Source organism: Takifugu rubripes, chromosome 11, assembly GCF_901000725.2.
Source record: "Takifugu rubripes chromosome 11, fTakRub1.2, whole genome shotgun sequence".
Classification (NCBI taxonomy): Eukaryota; Metazoa; Chordata; class Actinopteri; order Tetraodontiformes; family Tetraodontidae; genus Takifugu; species Takifugu rubripes.
In genome coordinates, this window is record NC_042295.1 from 6,455,901 (window position 1) to 6,473,913 (window position 18,013).

General features: G+C 45.1%; 1 protein-coding gene across 3 annotated transcripts in view; it reads left to right on the forward strand.

The window, feature by feature from the left end:
* The window catches only part of gria4a (glutamate receptor, ionotropic, AMPA 4a), a 102,598-nt gene that overhangs the window by 12,326 nt on the left and 72,259 nt on the right, over positions 1-18,013 (forward strand). For all 3 annotated transcript variants that reach the window (XM_029843531.1, XM_029843532.1, XM_029843533.1), the window contains exon 3: positions 354-512. In XM_029843531.1, coding sequence (XP_029699391.1) covers positions 354-512 — 159 coding nt within the window. The remainder of the gene's footprint in view (positions 1-353; positions 513-18,013) is intronic.

The window sequence follows — 18,013 nt, forward strand, 5'->3', positions numbered from 1 at the left end:
CAACTAATTTAACTAATATTCTATCTCTAATATTCTTTGCTATATTCTCTAGCAGGAAATCATACTATTTGACAGCAGGACTATATAATGACTACAACAATATATTTATTCAATATATACGTGTGTGTGTGTGTGTGTGTGTGTGTGTGTGTGTGTTTGTTTGATTTCATCATGGAAAACAAAGTTTGTGGTTGATTGTCCATATCTGGACAGATCTAGTGAGCTTTGTCTTTCGCTGTCCTTTTTTATTCATCTATTCTTTCTCTTGTGTTTCTCTCTTTTACACTCATCTGACCATGTTAAATAATGCATTTTCTTTACTCTCCATATTTGTCTCCTTGTTCTCCCTCCAGGTGGGTTGTTCATCAGAAATACAGACCAGGAATACACGGCATTCCGACTAGCTATCTTCCTTCACAACACCAGCCCAAACGCCACGGAAGCCCCCTTTAACCTGATACCACATGTGGACAATATAGAGACAGCCAACAGCTTTGCTGTCACCAATGCATGTAAGTACATGTATTTGCATGTGTGTAAAACTGAGGCGCCTTTGCTGTGTGACCTTCATTCATCACTGCCAAGGATGTGGATAAACCTGGATTTAAGTTCTAACCACACTTGGATAAATCTGGCATTTTGTTATCTTTGTCATGCTGAGCGGGCTCACATCAAAGATGTTTAAAAGTCAGACTTTTCTGTTACGGAGCTGAACAAATGGTCAGTTTGATCCATTGTGTTCGTGTGTCTGACCTGATTATATTGAGTCACTTTGGTGAAGGAATAACCTGCTCACTTTACAGAGCAACAGAAACATTTTGTTTACAGTTGTAGAATATTTCACATGGCTTTCTACAATTTAATTATTTACTTCCTTTTTACAACTCTGGTGTTGGGAACAGATACTGCAGTCGACTTTGACTAGAGTGTTTTAGTGTTTGTGTGTTTGGGCATCTTTGATGAATGGGAATAGATTTGCAAAGATAACAGTTGTGTAATTCTCATGTTCATCTACCCTCTACTTGGGACAGCTTCGACTTCTACTCTGAACATTTTTATTTAATCTTTAAATGTAAATAAATTGTACCTCTTACAGGCAACTCCAAACTACAATTCAAAATAGAGAAGAAATGCAAAAAAGTATTCAGTCAAGTTTTATACCAAGTTTTATACCAAGGACAATATTAGTATTATAACAGACCATACATGTGTAATATGAATGGAATATAACCCATGGTATAGCTTGGCCTCACCACCACAAGCACCAGGAAATTAATAGCCTAATCTTATTTCCTCAGCCCTCAAATTGAATCACATTTTACACAGTTTCTTTGGGATCTCTGTTACAGTTAGAGGGAGAAATAAGCATAAGGTATGTTTCACAGGTAACACAGGGGTTGACCTTTATGGGCTGGCCGTCCACTAATTCGACCAACTCTGCAACTGGAGGCCATCTCCTTCAATGATGCTGAGGATATTGATCCTCTTTTAAGAGCAATCAATCTTAAATATTCATGTGCTGCTAAATCAGGGTGAACAGCAAAACCTTCAGAGGTGTGTGAATTTATGAGCACTAGAGCTCTAAATGCCTGCTGAAGCACAAGACGACACCATTTAAAGGTGTCGTCTTGTGCTGAAGCATAATTAGTTGCTGAAGCACAAGACACCACCTTTAAATGCTGAAGCACAAGACAACACCTTTAAATGTTGTCTGTCTGAGCAAATCAAGCTCTTTATTTAAGAATGAAAAACTGCACCCATGACCTTCCATCCAAGCATTCTAAGATCTGGTTGGATCCCTCAGAGGTGAACGTCTATTCAGTCATTTTTATACACAAGTAAACCCTACTGGACAAGGTCTCTAGGACGCCATCTTAGAGGAGCACAGAGAGAGAGAGAGAGACACTGAGACACAGAGGGGACACTGAGAGCCAGAGAGACGCAAAGACACTGAGAGACAGAGAGTCAGGGAGACACTGAGAGACACAGAGATACTGAGAATCAGAGAGAAACTGAGAGACAGATGGGACACTGAGAGACAGTGAGAGACAGGGAGACAAAGAGTCAGAGAGACACAGAATCACTGAGAGACAGAGTCAGGGAGAGGCAGAGAGTCTGAGACTGCCGGTCTTTCCGCCTGTTGTCTGCCTGTCTTTCTGTCTGCAGGTTACAAGTAGTTTTCTCTCTTGTTTTCCTAATTGTCTCATCTGTTTCCACCCACATCCCCTCTCTTCTAGGATGCTATTCCACTTGTCTCCTCAACTTTTTTCATTCTTCTCCTGGCCTCTGTATCCCTAACTGTGTTTTCCCACTGTCTCTCTCTGCACAAGCTGCTAAATGGATCTTTAAATGAATCCTTGACTCACTGTGGGTGGTACACGTGTGGCGCACCGCAGTGCAACAGGGAATTCTGCTTTGACCATGGCTCTCTCTATTCTAGTATTTGGCAAACATAATGCTCATTTAAAGGAGATCCCAACATATTGCGTGTCTACATTCAAATACAAGCCGGAGACACTTCTCCTATAGTTTCTGTTCTGGTTAGTCCCTCTCCCTCCTTGTGTTTAATCGTGTGTATGTTTACATCGATCCTTGGCTTTTAGTCTTACTGATGTTCAGCATCACTGTAACTCTTCTACAAAAGCTTCACTCAATGTGTGTGTGTGGGTGTGGGTGTGTGGGTGTGGGTGAGTCCATTAAGACACAATCAGATGAAGAACTGAACCAACCTCAGATGGTGAATTTTGGATTTCTAACAGGACATTGTTGCTGCGATGCCACAACTTAAACATAAGACATGTGTTTTATGGATTGTAAATTAAATCCGTGCCGTATAAGAAAATAAACATATTTCATTCCTTATATTCAGTACGATAGAAAGTGAATTAGTGATTATTTGCTGCTCCATCACAAACAAAATCATCAGTTTTTGTAAGTAGGTAAAAGTAAGCGAAATTGTATTTCGATAGTGATAACCACAGTGAAGACTCCCAAAGTGCCTCACACATAAAATCCAAAATAGAGACATTTAATAAATACACAAGATAAAAACAGATTTAAATACAAGAAAAAATACAAGACAAAAACAGATTCAGATCAAATCACAGCAGCAACAATTAAGCCTACTAATAAAAACCTGCCTAAAATTAAGCTGGGTTCATTCTGGAGGAACCTGGAAGCTCAGCTCAGTCTGGCGGCCTTGGAGCTCACCTAGGTCTGGAGGCCTTGGAGCTCGGCTCATTCTGGAGGAGCCTGGAAACTAAACTCAGTCTGGAGGAGCCTGGAAGCTGGGCTCAGTCTGGAGGAGCCTGGAAGCAGAGCTCAGTCTGGAGGAACCAGCAAACTGTGGTCAGTCTGGAAGATCAACTCAAGAGAATGTAATGAAGTGTTTAATGCAATAAAAGATAGTCCCAGCAGTTCAAATGTGAGGACAAGAAGGCACGAATGATCATTTCAAGTTCTGCAATGATATGGAATTGGCCTGAGCTTTTAAAAGGATCTAACATGGAAAATGCAGAACCAGGTTCCTTCGTGTGCTCATTAAAGAACTTGATTTGATCAAAAATTACGCCAAGGTTTATCGAGCACCTTAGCAACCCCGAACCCATGGCACTATTAAGGGCCAACAAACAGAATTTAAGTTTTTGTTGTGTTCAGCTGGACCTGGCCGTCCAGTCCATTGTTACAACCAGGCAGTCGTACAGACAGTTGAAGGATTTTGATGCCAAGAGCCTGGGATTAAGAAAATAAAGGCATGTAAACCAGTCTCAAATGAAAGATTCCACCAGTCACAGTTTAGTTAAATGATATGATCCATCAGTCTTTATTTTAAATCTGTTCTCAGAACCCTATTACCATGGAGCATTTACAGTTCACCCATTACAGTTTTTGTCCTAGCTGTTATTGATCACTACACATCACTCCATAATTAAATCTGTAATCTTCAAAACGGTAGGAATTATGCTGTTAATCTGCTAGAGTGGGTTGGAATTAATGCATATCGACTTCTTCTTAAAGTAACGGCTCAAAAACACCGGCCAGAATAAAGAGGAGCAAAATCAAACAATAATAAGTGTAGAAAAAGACTTTAGGAGTGAAATGATGAAGTGTTCGAGGCAATAGTGCAAAAAGTGCATAAATATTTGGTTACCTTCAATCAATCTCAATCAATCTTTATTTATATATCGTCTTATACATTTAAAATTGTTTTAAGGCGCTTTCCAGAATCCCAGGGCCTGACCCCAGGAGAAGGAGAGGAGAGGGAGAGGGAGAAGGAGAGAGAATGAGAGGGAGGGGGAGAGGAGAGGAGAGGAGAAGGAGGGGGAGAGGAGAGGAGAAGGAGGGGGAGAGGAGAGGAGAGGAGAGGAGAGGAGAGGAGAGGCGAGGCAAGGCAAGGCACAGAGCACAGAAACACACACAAAAATACACTATACAATGGGTCAGCGGGGCCGGAGGTCGTCATGCAGCTCCGAAGGCGGCGATACCTGTAAATAAATAAAGAGGGGAGGGTGGGGGGAAGCAGAAAAACTACACAGGAATCAGCATAACTAGTCTGCTTGATGAGGAGGAGGAAAGGAGAGGAGAGGTAACCATGACCCAGTGGGGTGACAGAGGCCTGTCAGGTGATCGTGTTTCCGGACCCCGGCAGCCTTGGCCTATAACAGCATAGCTAAGATGTGACCTAACGATTACACGACCCCCTAAGTATGATAATTTGTCTATCTATAATAGTAACTGGAACTACAGAATTAACAACAATAAGCTTTTTCAAAGAGGTAGGTTTTAAGTTTGATCTTAAAAGTAGCGATGGAGTCAACAGGGAGCTGGTTCCATAGCAGGGGGGCCTGGTAGCTAAATGCTCGGCCCCCCATTCTACTCCTAGAAACTCTGGGAACCACAAGTAGACCAGCATTCTGAGAGCGGAGCATTCTGGGCTGATAAGGTATCACTAGCTCCTCCAGGTAGGATGGAGCAAGGCCTCTGAGGACCTTGTAGGTCAAAAGAAGGGTTTTAAAAATTATTCTAAATTTAACAGGCAGCCAATGAAACGACGCCATTACAGGAGTTATGTGATCTCTTTTGTCAATACCTGTCAGAACTCTGGCTACAGCATTTTGGATCAACTGGAGGCTTCTTAAAGAGTTGTTTGGACACCCTGATAATAAAGAATTACAATAGTCCAGCCTGGAAGTAACAAAAGCATGAATTAACTTTTCAGCATCATGCCGCGTCAGTAGCTTCCTGATCTTTGTTATGTTCCTCAGGTGAAAAAAGGCACTTCTAGAGACTAATTTAATGTGTGAGTTGAAGGAGAGATTTTGATCAAAGGTTACTCCTAGATTCCTCACAGAGAGACTAGATGTTAATGATATACCATCTAGAGTGATCATATGATCTAATCTATCCCTGAGAAATTCAGGACCAAACACCATGACCTCAGCTTTTCCTGAGTTAAGGAGGAGGAAATTTGAAGACATCCAGGACTTTATGTCTTTTAAGACAGGTCTGGAGCTTCACTAACTTCTCTGTCTCCTCTGGTTTCATGGATAAATAAAGCTGAGTGTCATCAGCATAACAATGAAAATTTATCCCATGCTGCCGAATAATGTTCCCTAAGGGAAGCATGTACAAGGTGAAGAGGATTGGTCCAAGTACAGAACCTTGAGGAACTCCATGGCTAACCCTACTGTATGAGGAGGGAACACCATGGACATGAGCAAACTGGTATCTATCAAATAAATATGACCTAAACCAGTCTAGTGGTGTCCCTTTAATCCCAATCACATGTTCCAGTCTATGTAACAGGATGCTGTGATCAACTGTATCAAAAGCAGCACTGAGGTCCAGCAGAACCAGCATAGAGACCAGTCCATGATCGGAAGCTATGAGAAGATCATTAGTAACTTTAAGAAGTGCTGTTTCTGTGCTGTGATGAGCTCTAAAGCCTGACTGAAACATCTCAAACAGGCTGTTCCTCTGCAGGTGCTCCAGTAACTGAGTCACCACCACCTTCTCAAGAACTTTAGAGATAAAAGGAAGGTTGGATATTGGAGTTTGCTAATACATCAGGATCCAGTGATGGTTTTTTAAGCAACGGCTTAATCACTGCCACCTTGTAGGACTGGGGTACATAACCTGACACTAAAGAACCATTGATCTGGTCTAGGATAGAACTGCCTATCAATGGTAAAACATCCTTCAACAGGTGTGTTGGGATGGGATCTAAGAGACACGTGGTGGTCTTGGATTTCTGAATTAGCGATGACGCCTCAGAAAAATATATAGGGCTGAAGGAGTTTAAGGGCTCGTTGGAGAACCTGTATGTTCCCACAGTCAGCACATCTGGTGATGGTCCAGTTGTTGGGATGGCCTGGTTAGCTTTCTCTCTGATAGCTAGAACTTTATCAGTGAAGAAGCTCATGAAGTCTTCACCACTAAGGGAAGAAGGGATACGCGGATCTAAAACACTGTGACTCTTGGTTAATTTGGCCACAGTGCTGAAAAGAAACCTGGGGATGCTCTTATTTTCCTCAATTAAAGAAGAAAAATAAGCTGTTCTAGCCTTACAGAGGGCCTTTTTATAAACTAATAGACAGTCTTTCCAGGCTACATGATAGCTGTCTATTTTACAAGAATGCCACTTCCTTTCCAGCCTTCGCACTTTCTGCTTGAGGGTCCTGATATGTGAATTATACCAGGGGGCACACCTCCTCTGAGTTACTATTTTCTTTTTCAGGGGGGCAACAGAATCAAGCGTGATTCTCAGTGAGGTTGCTGAACCTTCAGCAATAGAGTCAACCTCAGCAGGGCTAAGATTATAATGATTGATCCCTGGGGAAACACACAGTGGTCCTGGGATTAGCACAGGGATCACTTCCTTAAACTTAGCTACAGCATTATCTGAAAGACATCTGCTATAGTAAGACTTTGTTCTGAGTATAGAAGAATCCTTAATCATAAATGTGAAGGTGATCAAAGAATGATCTGACAGCAGTGGGTTCTGAGGGAACACTGACACATGTTCTACCTCAACACCATAAGTCAGAACTAGATCTAAGGTGTGGTTGAAGCTATGAGTTGGTTGGTTTATCTGCTGGAGGAAACCAACTGACTCAAGTAATGGAATGAAGCCATTTCTAAAGCTGTCATTTACAACGTCTACATGGATATTAAAATCTCCAATGACAATGACTTTGTCCGTTCTAAGGACCAAGTCAGATAAGAAGTCAGAGAACTCAGACAGGAACTCTGAATGTGACCCAGCAGGGGGCCGATATGCAACTACAAACAGAAGTGGCTTTTCTGCCTTCCAGTTCAGATGGGTGATGCCAAGAGTCAGGCTTTCAAATGAACTGGAGCCATATTTTGGTCTAGGATTAATTAATAACTTGGAGTGATAGATTGCTGCCACTCCCCCTCCTCGACCAGTAACACGAGGAATATGATAATTAAGATGGGTAGGAGGAGTAGATTCATTTAAGCTAACATACTCCTCCTCCTGAAGCCAGGTCTCAGTAAGACAAAATAAATCAATGTGATGATCCGCTATCAGGTCGTGCACTAACAGGGATTTACACAAAAGAGATCTAATATTTAACAGTCCACACTTAATTGTGATATTAGTTTCTCCAACTTGTGCTTTAGTATTAATTTTAATAAGATTATGGTGATTGACCGCTCCCCTGCTCTGTGCTTGGTGAGCTTTTAACCGTGGAACAGAGACTACCTCTATAGTGTTAAATATGTTATTGTTGGTGGATGAGGGTTCTAAGGAAGCAGCAGAGAGGTGTGTAAGACTACAACTCTGCATCCTGGTCTGGACCCTGGATTGTCAGGTCACTTTGGGTCTAATAAAATTAGCCAAATTACTAGAAATGAGAGAGGCACCATCCCGTGTGGGATGGACACCGTCTCTCCTAATCAGACCAGGTTTTCCCCAAAAAGTGCTCCAATTGTCTATAAAGGCCACCTGGTTTTCGGGGCACCACCGTGACAGCCAGCGACGAAGCGACGACATGCGGCTAAACATCTCATCGCTGGCCAGATTGGGGAGGGGACCAGAGAATGCTACGGAGTCCGACATCGTTTTTGCGTAGTTACACACCGACTCCAAGTTAATTTTGGTGACCTCTGACTGACGAAGCCGGGTGTCGTTGGCTCCGACGTGAATAATAACTTTACCAAATTTACGTTTACGTCTCGCCAGCAGTCGTAAATTTGCTTCTATGTCGCCCGCTCTGGCCCCCGGAATGCACTTGCGACTATAGTCGCTGGAGTCGGCTTCACGTAGCGCAAAACAGAGTCGCCAATTACCAGGGTCGGTTTCTCGGCGGGTGTGTCGCCAAGTGGGGAAAAACGGTTAGCCACGGGAAGCGGTTGGTGGTGCACCGTGGGCCTTTGTTTTGGGCTACGCTTCCTACGAACCGTCACCCAGCCGCCCTGGCTAGCCGGCTGCTGCCGGGGGACCGCTAGCTGAAGCTACGCTAGTTGGCTCCGCAGCAGCTAGCTTCTCAGTTTAGAGTTTACGCCTGTTAGGTGAGCTAACAGACATCCACAAAGGCAGGACCACCATCACCATTAGTCTGACCCTTCTCAGCATGGTGTGCCCCACCAGACCACAAGCATTAATCAGTAAAGGCTCAGAGGACATGACAAAGAGCCAAAAGCTTTCATTCGGCCTCCAAACTTCCAAGATCCCAATACACTCAAATAGTCATGGTGATACACCTAGGCCTGGGTGGAATGACTGATGGATGGATGGGTGGATGATGGATGTATGGATGGGTAGATAATGTATGGGTGAATGGATGAGGATGGGTGGCTGGATGAATGGGTAAATGATGGAGGGATGGATGTGTGAGTAACAAGACCTGTACTGGAATTGGTATTAATAAAATGCTTCTGTGCTTCTACAGTGGCTTGAGGTGACATAAGGCAGAGGGAAGTGCTCTCTCCCCCTGGCTGGTCTGCTGCAGACTAACCCCAACCCTGACAGAGTGACATGCGCTTACAACACCTTGTGTTTTGTGTGGCTGATCCAGGCAATATTCCAGCCAGCAGACCTTTACTTCATTGTATAGCAAAGCCGGTAATGTTAATGGGGCATGCGGCATGTCTGAATGAACAGGCACATTCCCTCCAGGTAATTTGACTTTGGATAATAGGATGGCTTTGATGTCCCTCTCACTGACCCACACCTACACACTCGTGCACACAGTCCCCATGAGCCTCACTGCCTGTTTGTCTAATGTGTTTCATTAAGGCCTCAATTTTCCCACTAGCCTAGATACAGTAGATACACTGTAAAAGAAAAGTCTATTTTGTTGCTTGTTATGAACGTGTGTTTGGAAGATCAAAGAAACAGAAGCAAATTGCTCATTGTCAGAGCCGTGGGTTGTTGATACTGAATGGATCCTTGTATGCAGTAATTGTCTTGACATTCTTCAGTTGTTGTTTTCCAGTTTTATAAAGGTTTTCTTATGTTCACTTTAATTTATATCACAAGTTTGCATTTCTATCATATACTTTTTTCCCAACATCAGTTTTACTAAAGACTCATGTGCCCCACTTGTCTCGCTTCCTCCCGCCCTCCTGTCAGTCATTGGTGTTATTGTTCATGATTTGTTGCAATCATCAAGTATTATAAAAGTGTCATAAAAATGCCCATGTTGTGTTTGTATAGATACATACATATAGAATACACATAGATAATATAGATACATTTATCATCATTATTTTAAATAATTTTGGGTAGCAGCCGGAGGCAGGGACCTTGGCGGTCTGATTCCCGGCTGCACAAACTGGCTCTAGGGACATGGAATGTCACCTCTCTGGTGGGAAAGGAGCCTGAGTTGGTGCGCGAGGTTGAGAAGTTCCGACTAGATATAGTTGGCCTCACCTCGACGCACGGCAAGGGCTCTGGAACCAGTCTTCTTGAGAGGGGTTGGACTCTCTACCACTCTGGAGTTGCCGATGGTGAGAGGCGACGAGCAGGGGTGGCAATTCTGGTTGCTCCCCAGCTCAGTGCCTGTGTATTGGAGTTTACCCCGGTGGATGAGAGGGTAGCCTCCCTTCGCCTTCGGGTGGGGGGACGGATCCTGACTGTTGTTTGTGCCTATGGTCCAAACAGCAGTTCAGCGTATCCACCCTTTTTGGAGTCCTTAGAGGGAGTGCTGGAGAGTGCCCCTTCTGGGGGCTCCCTCGTCCTCCTGGGTGACTTCAATGCTCACGTTGGCAATGACAGTGTGACCTGGAGAGGTGTGATTGGGAAGAACGGCCCCCCTGATCTGAACCCGAGTGGTGTTTTGTTATTGGACTTCTGTGCTCGTCTCAGATTGTCCATAACGAACACCTTGTTCAGACATAAAGGCGTCCACATGTGCACTTGGCACCAGGACGCCTTAGGCCACAGATCGATGATCGACTTTGTGGTTGTGTCATCGGATTTGCGGCCGCATGTTCTGGACACTCGGGTGAAGAGAGGGGCGGAGCTGTCAACTGATCACCACCTGGTGGTGAGTTGGCTCCGATGGTGGGGAAGGATGCCGGACAGACCTGGCAGGCCCAAACGTGTTGTGAGGGTCTGCTGGGAACGCCTGGCAGAGTCCCCTGTCAGAAGGAGCTTCAACTCACGCCTCCGGGAGAGCTTTGACCATGTCCCGGGGGAGGCGGGGGACATTGAGTCCGAGTGGACCGTGTTCCATGCCTCCATTGTTGAGGCAGCTGACCGGTGCTGTGGCCGCAAGGTGGTTGGTGCCTGTAGTGGCGGCAATGCCCGAACCCGCTGGTGGACACCAGCGGTGAGGGATGCCGTCAAGCTGAAGAAGGAGTCGTATCGGGCCTTACTGGCCTGTGGGACTCCTGAGGCAGCAGATGGGTACCGGCGTGCCAAGCGGAGTGCAGCTACGGCGGTTGCCGAGGCAAAGACTCGGGCATGGGAAGAGTTCGGTGAGGCCATGGAGAACGACTTTCGGACGGCCTCGAAAAGGTTCTGGACCACCATCCGGCGTCTGAGGAGGGGGAAGCAGTGCACTGTCAACGCTGTGTATAGTGGTGATGGTGTGCTGCTGACCTCAACTCGGGATGTTGTGGATCGGTGGAAGGAATACTTCGAGGACCTCCTCAATCCCACCAACACGCCTTCCAGTGAGGAAGTAGGGCCTGGGGACCTGGAGATGGGCTCTCGTATCTCCGGGGCTGAAGTTGCCGAGGTAGTTAAAAAACTCCTCGGTGGCAAGGCCCCGGGGGTGGATGAGATCCGCCCAGAGTCCCTTAAGGCTCTGGATGTTGTAGGGCTGTCGTGGTTGACTCGACTCTGCAACATCGCGTGGACATCGGGGGCAGTGCCGCTGGATTGGCAGACCGGGGTGGTAGTCCCTCTTTTTAAGAAGGGGGACCGGAGGGTGTGTTCCAACTATAGGGGGATCACACTCCTCAGCCTCCCTGGTAAGGTCTATTCAGGGGTACTGGAGAGGAGGGTCCGCCGGATAGTCGAACCTCGGATTCAGGAGGAGCAATGTGGTTTTCGTCCTGGGCGTGGAACAGTGGACCAGCTCTACACCCTCCGCAGGGTCTTCGAGGGTGCATGGGAGTTTGCCCAACCAGTCCACATGTGTTTTGTGGACTTGGAGAAGGCATTCGACCTTGTCCCTCGTGGGGTCCTGTGGGGGGTCCTCCGAGAGTATGGGGTGTCGGGCCCGCTGATACGGGCTGTCCGCTCCCTGTACGATCGGTGCCAGAGTTTGGTCCGAATTGCTGGCAGTAAGTCGAACTCGTTTCCGGTGAGGGTTGGCCTCCGCCAGGGCTGCCCTTTGTCACCGATTCTGTTCATAATTTTTATGGACAGAATTTCTAGGTGCAGTCATGGTCTTGAGGGGATCTGGTTTGGTGACCTCAGGATCGCGTCTCTGCTTTTGCGGATGATGTGGTCCTGTTGGCTTCATCGGCCCGTGACCTCCAACTATCACTGGATCGGTTCGCCGCCGCATGTGAAGCGGCTGGGATGAGAATCAGCACCTCCAAATCCGAGGCCATGGTTCTCGACCGGAAAAAGGTGGAGTGCCTTCTCCGGGTAAAGGAGGAGATCCTGCCCCAAGTGGAGGAGTTTAAGTACCTCGGGGTCTTGTTCACGAGTGAGGGAAGAATGGAGCGGGAGATCGACAGGCGGATCGGTGCGGCGTCCACAGTAATGCAGACTCTGCACCGGTCCGTTGTGGTGAAGAGAGAGCTGAGCCGAAAGGCGAAGCTCTCGATTTACCGGTCGATCTTCGTTCCTACCCTCACCTATGGTCATGAGCTTCCTCCGTAGGGTGGCTGGGCTCTCCCTTAGAGATAGGGTGAGAAGCTCTGCCATCCGGGAGGAGCTCGGAGTAGAGTCGCTGCTCCTCCGCGTTGAGAGGAGCCAGATGGGGTGGCTTGGGCATCTAGTCAGGATGCCCCCTGGACGCCTCCCTGGTGAGGTGTTCAGGGCATGTCCCTCCGGTAGGAGACCCCCGGGGAGACCCAGGACACGTTGGAGAGACTATGTCTCTCGGCTGGCCTGGGGATCCCTCCGGATGAGCTGGAGGAGGTAGCTGGGGAGAGGGAAGTCTGGGCTTCTCTCCTTAGGTTGCTGCCCCCGCGACCCGACCCCGGATAAGCGGTAGAGAATGGATGGATGGATGGATTTTAAATAAGTTTGAAGAATCTGTTAGCTGTCCTGTTAACACTAACTACAACCTGTTGGCTTGTCAGTGATATTGACATTATTGGTGTCAGCCATTATCTACTTCCTACCATTAGTATCCAGAGGAGGAGGGGAGAGGGACTATAAAACACTATGAAACCAATCAATCAATCAATCAATCAATCAATCTTTATTTATATAGCGTCTTTTACAATCAAAATTGTTTCAAGGCGCTTTCCAGAATCCCAGGGCCTAACCCCAGACAAGCAACAGTGGCAAGGAAAAACTCCCCTTTAACAGGAAGAAACCTTGAGCAGGACCAGGCTCATGTAGGGGGACCCTCCTGCGGATGGCCGGCTGGGTAGAGAGAGAGGAGAGGGGGAGGACAGGTAGAGGATAGAATGGAGAGGAGAGGAGAGGAAACCATGACCCAGTGGGGTGATAATTTGTCTGTCTATGATAGTAACTGGGACTACGGAATTAGTGACAATAAGCTTTTTCAAAGAGGTAGGTTTTAACTCTGATCTTAAAAGTAGAGATGATGTCAGCCTCCTGTACCTGGACAGGGAGCTGGTTCCATAGCAGGGGGGCCTGGTAGCTAAATGCTCGGCCCATCAGAACAAGAGTGGACTCGATAAGAAGTGAGGGGAAATAATGAATATCAGTGTGTGGGGAGCTTAGGCTATCACACACAGCAGTTCAAAAAAGTCATCTAACCTTCAAACAGACAGATGTATGGCAGCAGTGATATTTATCTTAAGATCACTAATTTACATCTGCGTGCTCATGGGCACACACACACACAAACACACATGTTGGGATGCACAGACAAAGAGACACTACCCTGCTTCTATTTTAACACAGTTACATTGTACTTAACTGTTGAGGTGTAGAAAGTAGAAGAAGCCCCCCCCACACACACACACACTTCCAGTCTAATTACATTGGAAACATTTCTGCATGCTTCATTTGTCTACGTATTGTGTGTATTTTCTTCCCCGGTAACAGCCCAGTAGGACACAGTCTCATCCTGGGACAGCATGATGTCTGTCCCCATGTGGTATTATAGACTCCTTAACGAGCAGATACCTGTGGCGCTCTCATGAATCATATAACATACGCACCCACTCATTCCAATAAATTGAAGAATGGACCACAGGTCCACAGGTGTTGGTAAAAAGAAGAATCTTGACCTTTTATTCAAATTAGCAACAACATCAATACTCTGCAACAGGCAATAGTTTCAGTGTTCAAAAGTTTGCTTTTAAGCTGACCTTTATGCTGAGCAGCATTTACCTTTGACCATGAAAGTGTCTCCCATTGATGTTCTTTTTTGTATTCATTCAGATGAATGTATAGTTTCATTTGGATCAATGCTATTTTCGGCTGTGTAATTATTATGTGCTGTTGCAGCTTGGTCATGAGTTGACACCAACCGTGTCACTACTAAGCATACAAATTATTTGTAACTTGATATGTGAGGTGAAGAGACAACAATGAGAGTCCATAGAGGTATCTGTGAGGACCATACATTTACTTGATGCATTCAGTGCTCCCTGACTAAGCTCTGGTTTTGTAATTTCTCTGCAGAAGTGCTAAAGCTTGTAGATCTTAAAATTATTATTAGCATCTATGTGTCGTAAGCATTGCACTGCCTCTAAATTTTTGGAAACCTTTGTCAGGATGTGACAGTGTGTTTACCATTCTGTTAGCTAATTCATCCTTTCATGTTCTGCTACAGAGACAGTTGTCTATAAATTGTCTCTTTAATCTGGCCATTGGCTCTGGCCTCAAGATGAACATAATTCATCTTACAAAAGGAAATACAGTAGAGGAGGTAGCTAAACAGAAAGGTGTGACGTAATTGGTGATTCGATAAAAATGGTAATGATCAAGGTGCCGCCAACTGAGCATGTGATTTTGCTCCCTTACCGCTTTTCCTTCCACATCTGCTTGTTCAGCCTTGAACGCCTCTCTAGGGAGTCAATGTGAGCTACATTTTGAATTTGAAGTGGGCTTCCCCTCTGGTAGCTTGCGAAGGAACCAACGTGGAGACAAGAAGCAGGACTCTTAGTTTGAAGTCATCAGTAGATGATTGTAAATGGATTATTTTTCTATTTGTCTTTTCTAACGTGAGAGGACAAATCAGATTTCTCTGATATGTCTTCTTTCTTGATTTTCCTGATCATGTTTCATTCTAAAAATCTATTTTTCCCTGGATGACTGAAAACTTGAGCTTCCTGATTTATTTCTGTGTCTGCCTGCAACAACATCCACTGACGCAACCTCAGAGAATTTTTTTTTAGAAATATTAAGACTGGTGAAGGAGTTGGAAGTACATGTATACATTGGAAATTATTCCATTCTGAGATATTTCCTAACTTATTTTCTCTCAAGCAGCAAATGGCTGCTGTCACAGAATCTGCATGTGTTTTTCATCCAGTCATCTATCGAAGCAGATGTTCTTATCTTTCACGTCTGCACATTTCCTTTTCTTCACATTTCAATTTATGAATGTGATTTTCTGCCCTATTTGTCTGCAATTATCTATGTGAAAAGCCTTGCCTGCAATAAAAAGCGGTTGAGTCATTATAGAGCAGTGCTCCTGAGAGCCTATTGTGTTGTCAAGTCTCCCAGTGTTCTGTTTTTTACTGGCCTTATGAAATGATGTGTATATTTTAGAGATCCTTGATGTATCAGTGGAGTTTGTACCACCCAGACTGGATTCGCCCAACATCTAACCCCAATATCGGACCCCAACTCTCTGTTTGTGCACTGTTAATGTTGTGCTTCGATTGTAACTTCACTATAAATAGAGAAAGTTTTTACCTTATCATTTCATTTAATGTTTCCAACATTTAGCATTTGATTTTACACCAGAATCTTTTTTTTCTTGTGTCTTCCTATATATATATATTTTCGTATTTTGTTAATTGTCTGGCTGTTTAGGATTGATTCCTGGTATTGATTTAGATTTGAACAGGACCATGTTTAAAATATTTTTTTGTTTTATAAAAATAATACACAAATATCGGTATTGATAGTGCTACCAAGTACAAAATTTCCATTTCCATTTTAGTCCTTCAGCGGACGCTTTTGTCTGCAGAGACCCGATCAAACCACCAGGCAACTGAGACCAGTTTGAATAAAATACTGACGTATAGCCCTAAACTACCTGGTACAACTACAAACTACCAGGGCAGAGGTGTGTAGAGGGAGAGGAGAGGAGAGGAGAGGAAAGGGACATAAAGAGGAGAAGAGAGAGAGGAGAAAGAGAAATGTTGTTAGGAGAGCAGGAGCTCTTAGAAGTACTCTCTCTTCAAGGGGTTTTTGAAGGTAGAGAGGGGTTGTTCCTGTTCTGACAGAGAGCTGGAGGCCATTCCACCATAGGGAAAGAAGACATGAGAAGACTCTGGATTGTTGTGTGGGAACGGGAGGCTTTATCAGATGATGCTCATTGGTGTAACACGGCTGATGAGGGGAGAGATGGACTCCAACAAGACTGTTCACGTAAGAGGAGCAGATCCAGCTGCTACTCTGTAGGTCAGCAGAAGGGAGCTGTACTGAATGTGGGCAGTTCCAGGTAGCCAGTGGAGCTCCATCAGCCGTGGGGTGACGTGACCCTACTTAGGTTGGTTGAAGACCAGATGCATTACCGCATTCTGGACCATCTGAAGCAGTTTCACCACACACATCTTTGCACTCAGAAAGCCATTGCCCTGACTGTTCAATGCAGGAGCTCATCATGGCTTGAGCCAGCAGCTGTGGTCATGATGGGTTAGGAACAAACTTTTTCTGATATTCAATTTTTTCTAAAATGATCAAAGACACGCGTGAACCTGGGTAAAAAGCTCAACAGATGAATGTAATCACATAAAGCAAACAATGTAAACACAAAAACTACTAAAAAAATATACAGACAATAATCTCAATAATCTTCACAATAATCTTATGTGAAATTGGATGATTTCCCATGGCACACCTGACACTGCGCCACGGGACAGTAGTGTGCCATGGCACAGTGGTTGAAAAAAACTGGTGTATGTGTCCATTCTCCTCTTTCTGTCCTCCCCATCTCCTACCTCCTCTTTAACCCAGTGGGTCAAGTAGGATGCCCCCCATATGAGCCTGGCCCTGCACAAGGTTTCTTTCTGTTAAAAGGAAGTTTCTCTTTGCTATTGTTGCTTGTTTATTGGTCAGGTCCATTTGGGTCCTGTAAATTACCTGTAATATGTTCTCTGGGCAACCATTGACTTGGGTCAGAAGAACACATGGGGGAATAAAGCTATTAATTACAATTATCAGTTAGAACATTCATTCATTCAACATTCAAGATGCCTGCAATTCATTCTAGTCTGTATCAATTGCACAAATGTTAAGAGTATTGTGACATTATTACACATGCTTCATAAATGATTAATATGCTGACTATGGATTCTCAAACCTTCTGTCCAAGAAAATCTTTTTATCTAATTGGCAAACTCAGACAGAAATACAAGACACAGTCTGGTATATATCTGTCCGTTTCCGTGGCAGCCGAGAACCACGGTGAACGACGACTTCTTGTGCCCCGTTGTGCGTATCGCCACCGTGCTGGTCCCTTATTCTCCACTTTGTGGGTCAAACGGATGTCAAAAGTCAGAGGGATCTCATCCATGTTGGTGATGTGTCTGGGCCCAGTTATCTTAGTAGGTGCGGAAGATGGCCACCGTCTCCTGGTAATCCACGGGCAGCCGCTGCACAACAGTTGTCCTTGCGCGTATATGGAGAGATGCCCCGTCCTCATAAAGCGAAAACACTAAGATTACTCCATTGCCATTTTCAGCTGCATATTCGATGGCCTGCAGTTTAAAATAAGCCTCATTCATACGCGTCTCGCTTGACCGGCGCCATTTTAGGGGATCCTTACGTGTAGGTGTGCCGCTAATTGATTGGCGGAGCGTTTACCGTAGTGCACCCACCAAAGGCGCACAGCAGATTTTGGAACAGGTGCACTGTCGATTTTTGAGAAAATCTCAGTGTTTTAGGTGCGCCTTATAGTCGTGAAAATACGGTACATGTGTTTTTGTGTGTATACACACACACACACACACACACACACACAAAATGGATGTAGCTGGGTCGGTGTCTGTGCTAATTAGAGGTGTCAGTCTGGCACTTTAAATCTGCATAAGACTCTAAACCATCTGCTAACAACACATGCACGTAGAAACATGATGTCCCTCGTCACATAACTGATGGTTACACTGGTTACACAGATTATAGCTGGAGACACGGAGGCAGAGTGCATGGTCAGAGACAGAAAGAAGGTAGGTTTTTCGGGACACAGGCGAGGCAGGCAGAACGAAG